The 8,156-nt window shown below is 36.2% G+C and overlaps 1 protein-coding gene across 6 annotated transcripts in view; it reads left to right on the top strand.

Moving 5' to 3' along the window:
- The window catches only part of LOC106884280 (glycerol-3-phosphate acyltransferase 1, mitochondrial), a 72,938-nt gene that overhangs the window by 59,744 nt on the left and 5,038 nt on the right, over positions 1-8,156 (top strand). For all 6 annotated transcript variants that reach the window (XM_014935572.2, XM_014935574.2, XM_014935576.2 and 3 more), the window contains 8 exons: positions 371-464; positions 700-829; positions 1,908-1,990; positions 3,397-3,510; positions 3,822-4,017; positions 5,406-5,476; positions 6,245-6,390; positions 7,408-7,526. In XM_014935572.2, the coding sequence (XP_014791058.1) occupies positions 371-464; positions 700-829; positions 1,908-1,990; positions 3,397-3,510; positions 3,822-4,017; positions 5,406-5,476; positions 6,245-6,390; positions 7,408-7,526 (953 nt within the window). The remainder of the gene's footprint in view (positions 1-370; positions 465-699; positions 830-1,907; positions 1,991-3,396; positions 3,511-3,821; positions 4,018-5,405; positions 5,477-6,244; positions 6,391-7,407; positions 7,527-8,156) is intronic.

Below are 8,156 nucleotides of genomic sequence, written 5' to 3' on the forward strand. Positions count from 1 at the left end.
ATATATATATATATATATATATACATATATATATTTCTGTGCATGAGTATCTATGTTTGCTTCCAGTGCCAAAAGGTACTGTCACCAAAACAGGTTCAGTGTCCTGTCAACCAAGCGAAATTACCTGCATCCATCTCCCTCTCCACCGCCACCCCCGTCTCTCCATATGTGTATATTTCTGTGCACATGTGTGTGTGTGTGTGTGTGTGCGTGCGTGCATGTGTGCTTTCAATACCAAAAGGTACAGTCAGCAAAACAGGTTCAGTATCCAGTCAGCCATGCCAAACCACCAAGCATCCAAACAGCTGCACCCAGTCATCTCATTCTTTGTTACCGGCCTGTTTAAACTGTTCCTTACTTTGCATTTCAGGCCAATATTAAGGGCTGTGGGAGGATTCTACATCCGAAGGCGGTTAGACACAAATGGCAAAAGAGATCTCATCTACCGATCAGTGTTACAGTCAGTAAGTAAAAGTTTCCTTGCCTCTGGTTTGAAAGCCTAACTTTGAACTTGGGCCCTTGATAATTTCAGCTACTAGTACATAAAAGTCCTTGGTTTCAAATGCTGGTAATGTTTGAACAAACTGTCATGCAGTGCAGTCAAACCTGAAACTATATGAAGGGTGTGTGAGTGTGCGTGTGCATATAATTTCCCTTTTTGCCTTTTGGACTTCAATTTTCTATTTCATCTATATTTAGTACATGCAAGAACTTCTCCAGGAAGGCCAATCTTTGGAATTCTTTATAGAAGGTGGAAGGAGTCGAAGTGGCAAAGCTCTCTATCCGAAAGGTGGTCTATTGTCAGTCATTGTAGATACATTTCTTCAAAGTGAGTATACATTGCTTTATGAAGGTTATTTTTTTTTTTTTTTTTACATTTTGGTCAAACATTCTTATCTCTTGCTCACAGTTCTTCTGGCTTCTCCCTATACTACTACGACTACTACTACTTTTGTCCACTCAGATGCTCTTTACTCACTCATCTAGCTTCCTCTCACCACCACTATTGTGTCCAAACCCCTGGATCCACACCAATCACTATACCCAGTTCTTTCTGTACAAGATGTTAGCCCTTTGGACTTTCTTCTATGCATATGTCTTTCTTGTAGCCAACTTCCAACAATTCAAGCAAAACATTAGCCCTTTTAATGCCAACCTGCTTGATGCAGCCCCTGGTTCTGTGATACAAATTTCCTGTTTAAAGCCATCTAAATTAGAACCTCTCGTTGAAAGGTGATGTTCATTTGTATTCCAAACACCAGCTGAATAATGACAAAGTTATTTCATTAAATTCATCATTATTTTCAAAACTATTTGATACAAAAGCAGTGTAATTTGATAGAAATATGGTAACAAAAGGGGTTAATAGCAACAAATCTTAGCAACCTTGGAGGGTCTTCAAAGCCATGGGTACAGTCTTTTCACTCATACCAAAATAATATGAACTTGATCTGGTGTTGTTTTGGCAACTGTGCATGTACACACATGCACACACACACTATTATCATGCTTGATAATTGTTGTTTTCCTTATTAAAGGTATCAAGTAATCACTGTAAATTTAAGTGGCAATATTACAGCCTAATCTTTTTTTCCTTTAGTTGAATTGTAACTGATGTCAAAGTAGATATATAAGGTAGCTCATATTTTTTTTTGACATGGATGGTTAATACAGGTGGTGGAGAAAGAGCAGCATATGAAAACATCTGAGATGAGAGCCAGTGGTATTTTGTTATGGCCTTTTACAATTTGATTACAAATTCCCCTGAAGTTGACTTACGTTCTGATTTTCCCATGATCAAACTTTCTAATGTCAGATTTTCTTTATCACACACACACAAGCACACAATAATAATAATAATAATAATAATAATAATAATTTAAATCTATTTCCCCCCCTGTTTTCAGGTTGCATACAAGATGCCTATATTGTACCCATCAGTATCAGTTATGAAAAGTTGGTGGAGGGTCATTTTATTGATGAACAAATGGTAAGGTCATATTTTGATTTTAACTATGAGTGATTTTGATAATCTTTTTTGTTGATTAGCATTGGGTCAGTCTTGATCTAGCTAACCTGTTTCTGTTCTTCACAACACTGTGAAACCTTTAACTCTTTAGCATTTAATCTGTCCACATCCAGCCCAAATACTGGTTTCTCTGGAAAATCAGAGGACATTGTGCTATATGCAGCCACCATGTTGGACACAAATGATGACTCTTGAATAACTAAGTGACAGCTGTTGTTATTGTTATTGTTATTGTTGTTACATTTGCCATAACCCTTTCCCACTTGCTCGACTGAACTCGCTGAGATGCTTACTACCAGCACCAGTATTTTGTGGCTTTATTATATTCCATCTCAATCCCTGCTCTTACCATTAGTTCCTTCCTCTCATCTCATAACATCATCCCTCTAGAATTCCCTTCCCAACCGTCCAACCCATGCCAATATGGAAAACAGACATTAAGTGATTATGATGATATTCAACCTGTTTTTTTTTTTTATATTCAAACTGACGAAATCCAGTCTCTCAGACATCCCCTTAATGTCATACTAAAAATAAACAATCTTAGAGGCACAAGGTAATACAGGATTAATTCAAACCAATGTGAATAAATAAGGATTACATTTGACAGAGTAATCTGAGTGCCAAAGGATTAAGTGCTCACGACACATTTCATGTTTCCAGTTGTTACAAGATAGCTTGGGAATAGAAATCAGACTCAGAAGGTTTTCAAAGAAAATAACTAACAATCATTTTTATTCTAGTATACTGGCATAAAATATTGAATAAAATGGAAATTTAGAAAAAGAAGGAAATATTTTTTTTTAAATGTTTCTAATTTTTCATATTTGATATATTTTTAGAGCATACTTGATTCAACATTTTTTTTTCTGTTCATGCTGTGTACAGCAATGGGTTAAAATGACTGCTTCTGATTTGCTTAGCTTAGATATTTGTGTGTATTATTTTCAGTAGCAGACCTTACTTGGTTACCAGGCTTAACACTATTACCTAACTCTGAGGTACTTGTTAGCTAAGTCCACTCTGCAGGTATTCAGACCAGGGCTACAGATAGTTAACTCTTCTATTTCCTTCTTTTTTTTTTATCAGTCTAAAGAGGAGGGTGCTGTGCTTGTAGCTTTTAATTTGTGTGTGTGCGTGTGTCCATGTATACATATATATATATATATATGAATATGAGTGTCTGAGCCTACATCAAAAACAAAATATCAAACTGCCAAAGCCATACACACCATTCATATTTATAAAGTAAAAACAAGCATAGCTTAATAATTAAAAATTATTTATTTTTTTTTTCATTTACTGTATTAATTATGTATTTTTGTTGTTATTCACTATGTTGCTGAATTTGTATTTTATTTACACAGGGCTTACCAAAGCAGAAAGAAAGTGTGTGGGGCACACTCAGGGCACTACTTCATGTATTCTGTGGTGATTATGGCAACATAAGGGTTGAATTCCCACAACCATTCTCTTTAAAGGTAACCATTTCGTTTGATTATGAAGAAGAACAGTATCTGTCTTGTTATTGTATTGGATTACTAACTTTGTTTCCATGTGTGTTTATGCTCCACTTACTCCATTCCAAAATGTAAAATGGCAAACTGTAATTTCAGTTGTTCACGATATAAATCGTTTTGGAGGCCTACAAAATAAAGTACCAGTTTAGAACTGGTGTCAATGAAATCAACTTTCCCCTCTCCTCCAAATTGCTGGCCTTGTGCCAAAATTAGAAAGAATTGCTATTGTTTCTGTGTGAGAAATCTAAAGTTTTTTACTCTGTTTACTTCAGGAATTCATCGAGTCTTACAACATTGATAACAACATAGCGATGCCGAACCTGTTGCCAGCTTTAACACCTCCAGTCAACGGAGTGTCTCCATCATCTATGTCTAGCAGTCTCTCAAGTAGCACCTCACTTTGCATGTTCAACGTGAGCAAAGAAGCCAGAGATTTAGTGCAGAGTTTGGCAGAGCATATAGTTTACAGTGAGTATTACACTTTATCTATCTTCAGTCTGCCTGGATCTCAGCAATACATGCGCACGTGCACACACACACACACACACACACACACACAGTGAAAAAGGGAGAACACAATTATTACATTGGGATACAACATTGAGGGGAATAAGCTAGGAATGATTGACAGAAACTCACAAAATTGCTACAGTACACTGTCCTTTGTATATGTGTGTGTGTGTGTGTGTGTTATATGTGTATGCAATTTTGATGTGCAAATGCATTCACTCACACAAATTTGAAAGATTAGCAACGTTAATTCTTTGAGAAAATTCAAAGTGAAAATGCGAAAGAGTTCACTTCTGCATATATGCTGTACAACAGGATGAAAGTCAGACAGTTTTTTACTGTCCTTGCTGCATATAAAGATGATGCTTTCTTGTTTGTGTCTGAAAGCTTCTTAAAGTATTACACTGAATGAAAGGATGAGTGCTAAAATACATTGCAGTTTCACTCCAGAAGAGATGCAGAAATCAGCACTCAGGTACACACTGAAATAGTACAAGATGTCCTAGACTGATTGGGAATAAATGGCAAAAGTTTGCATTGGCTGGTACTCAACAGTAGTCAACGGTGTAAAAAGCATATGAGCAGACTGAATACAGGAAATAAACAAAAGAAAACTGGTCCACACTGCTAAAAGAAAATCAGCAACAACTATCTAGCAACCTTTCTTCTATAATGTGTTTCAATTGAAGATGGTTACTTGCATGGATGTGCACATCTTTTGCAATGAATGATAAAATTTGCCCTCGTGCAAAAACAATTAGAGGGAACTTTGCTGTCAGCCGTTATGACCAGTGTATATGCGTGCTGACTACCAGATGATATTAAGAAGGCCATCATTGACAACAATGGACTGCCAAGAAGATGTATATACCGTGTGTGTATATATACAGTTATGTATTAATGTAAAAAGCAATCCATTATTTTTTTTTATATATTCTGTAGTGATAAAGCTTTTCGTTGACAGTACTTTATTAATGCCTACTACAAGTATTTTTATGACAACACTTGTCTCATGTGTACACACACACACACACACACACACACACACACACACACACACACACAAATCTATGTATGCACATACATAGTGGAAGTCGACTTGTGACCAAATAAGATCACTTCTTAAATTCTAAAAAAACATCTCACATTTGGTCTCCCCATTGATGAATATGTCTCATGGCTCTTAAGGCCTACAAGGGACCTACAAGTCATTCCATACCAACTACGTACATACATGCATATGTGTCTGTGGTGTGTATATATATATATATATATATATACATGTATATAAAAAATGCATAAATGTGTGCATAAATAAGTTGTTTTTTTTCCTTGTCTTTCCACAGGTTCTGTATGTAGTACAGTACTGATGAGTACCAACATCTTGGCATTTTTGCTCTTGACAAAATACCGTCAGGTAAGCAACTTATCACTTCTTATAATCAAGGGAACTGCTACAAGGTTACTTCAGCTGATAGAAATAGCAGCTAAATATTCCTCAACTCAAACTTCACTGTCTTTAACAAAGAAGGACACATTAGATTTTGTAGTCTAGTTACCTATAAAAAGTCAATGCTTTTGATTTTAGATTTGCTAAATCAGAGCTAACTTTAAAGTCAATGCTAAATCAGAGGTAATTTTAAGTTAAAGATCCACTATTATTTATAATACTGTCATTGTTGACTTCTTTTGATCTTACAATTCAACGTTTTTTTTACTGTTTTGTATGTTCGCAGACATACATTTTAATCTTGCTCTGAAAATTGTTTGAAGGTCAATCAGAACAGCGGCTTAAGAACAATACTATTGAAATTACAAGTTTTCTTAGATGTTTATTGAAGGAGAGTTGAATGTTATTTCTAGCAGGTCAACCAATCAATTAAAGGCATTCTATTGTTGCTTTGTTGCTGTGAAAGCAGCAAGCGGGCAGAATTATTAGTGCATCCGACAAAATGCTTAGTTTTATTTCTTGTAGCTCTTTATGTTCTGTGTCCAAATTCTGCTGAAGTCAGTTTTGTCTTTCTTTCTTTTGAAGTTAATAAAATAAGGTACTAGTGAAATACCGTTGTCAATGTAATCAACTTGCCCCACTTTCCCTAAAATTGCTAGCCTTGTGCCAAAATTTTAAACCATTATTGCTTTATTGCTGTTCCTGCTACTGATTTGTCTGTGTGTCTTACTACAGGGTGCCACTTTGAAAGAGCTTGCAGACAGCTTCAAAGAGCTGACTGACCTTGTGAAGAGCCGGAACCGAGATATTGGTTTCTCTGGAAAATCAGAGGACATTGTGCTATACGCAGCCGCTATGCTGGGCACCAATGTCCTGAAAAGGTAAATGATGACTCTTGAATGACTAAGCCGCATCTGTAGTTCTTGCTGCTGTTGTTATATTTACCATTGCTTTGACCCTTTTCTACTTAATCCACTGAACTAGCTGAGATGCCTACTATCAGACACCCCGACAGTTCCGTGCATGACAATTCAGGGAAACGACAATTCTGTGCAAAGACAGTTCAATGCATCGTCTTTATGCATATTTGAAATTTAATTTAATTTATTTTGTTTTCAAAATTTCTGAATCATGTTCCTTGTTATTCACCACACCACACTCCAACACACTTACACCTTACTGCATGTTGGTATAGGATGGTAAAAGTTGCAATACAGCTCACTGGAAGATTTAGTTCACATCATTATCAGTAATGTGAACTAGATTTTCTGAAAATGTCACCTACAACATACACAAACATCCTGTCTTGGTGCCAAGAGCTAAATAGTAGCTCTGAAGAGTTTCTGATGGGAGGATGGTCATGGAAAATGTGATGAATTCTTTGAGATATATCATCATCATCATCATTGTTTAATGTCCGTTTTCCATGCTGGCTTGGGACAGACTGTATGACTGGGTCTGGTAAGCTGCACCAGGTTCCAGTTTTCTGTTTTGGCTTGGTTTCTACAGCTGGATGCCCTTCCTAATACCAACCACTTTACGGAGTCCACGAGGTGTTTTTTACATGTCACTGACATGGGTGCATTTCATGTGTCACCAGCATGGGTGCCTTTTACGTGTCACTGGCACTGACAGTGACCACAATTCACTCAGCTTGGCATATCCTCTCAAGCACTTCAAATTGCCAGAAGTCTCAGTTACTTATCATTGCCACCACGAGGCCCAACAAGGAAAGATCGTATTTCACTGTCTTGTCCTATGTCTCCCTGGGTATACCCCTTCCACAGGTTATCACCACATTTACAATATTTTTTTTTTTAATGTCATGAACTTGTGTGTTTTCTATGATTGAAAAAAAAATTTCGTTTTCTTTTCTAAATTTTCTTGGACACTGGCAGGAATTTTACCGAGATTGGAGATGTGTATTTTAAACCCGCTATCAGTCTACCTTCAGTGTTTTCCCTCAGTTACAGCAGTGCACCTGTAACAAATGTGTTTGCTATGGAGAGTGTTATTAGTAAGTTTTTATTATACTACTTCATTGCTGTTTCTCATTTTCAAATGTTGTTGTGTTCATCATTTCATCCTTCCATTATTCTTATTGTCTTCAGAGGAAAGAAAAAGCAACATTGACCTCATTGAAATCTGAATTTAGAATGTAAAGGAGCATAAAGAAATATCACAATACATTTTCTCTGCTCTTCTACTGATACTGCCAATATGTGTTTGTGTATATTGAGAGAGAGAGAGTCACAGACAGACAGAGATGGCCAGGCTTCTTGGTGGGCATACCTCACTTTGCCTGAAGAGTTTTGTTATTGGTGAAACTAACAATCAGCTATTGATAAAAAATATGTTGTATTCTGCATATTAGCATTGAGTTCTTTATATATATTATCATCATCATCATTTAATGTCTGTTGTCCATGCTGGCATTGATCACAGCAGTTGTTCTTGCTTTACCCTATCATCATTCAAACATGTTGAAATTGTTGCCCCTATTGGGGGTGAGTGTAATGTAAGCATTGTAAGTATGTTATGAATGCTGTAAATATAAGCATTTCTGCTGCAAATATAAATATGTCAATGTTTAAATTAAGTAAATGAGTGCTACATATATCTATCTATCTATCTATATATATATATA

The sequence above is a fragment of the Octopus bimaculoides genome, chromosome 14 (assembly GCF_001194135.2).
Source record: "Octopus bimaculoides isolate UCB-OBI-ISO-001 chromosome 14, ASM119413v2, whole genome shotgun sequence".
Classification (NCBI taxonomy): Eukaryota; Metazoa; Mollusca; class Cephalopoda; order Octopoda; family Octopodidae; genus Octopus; species Octopus bimaculoides.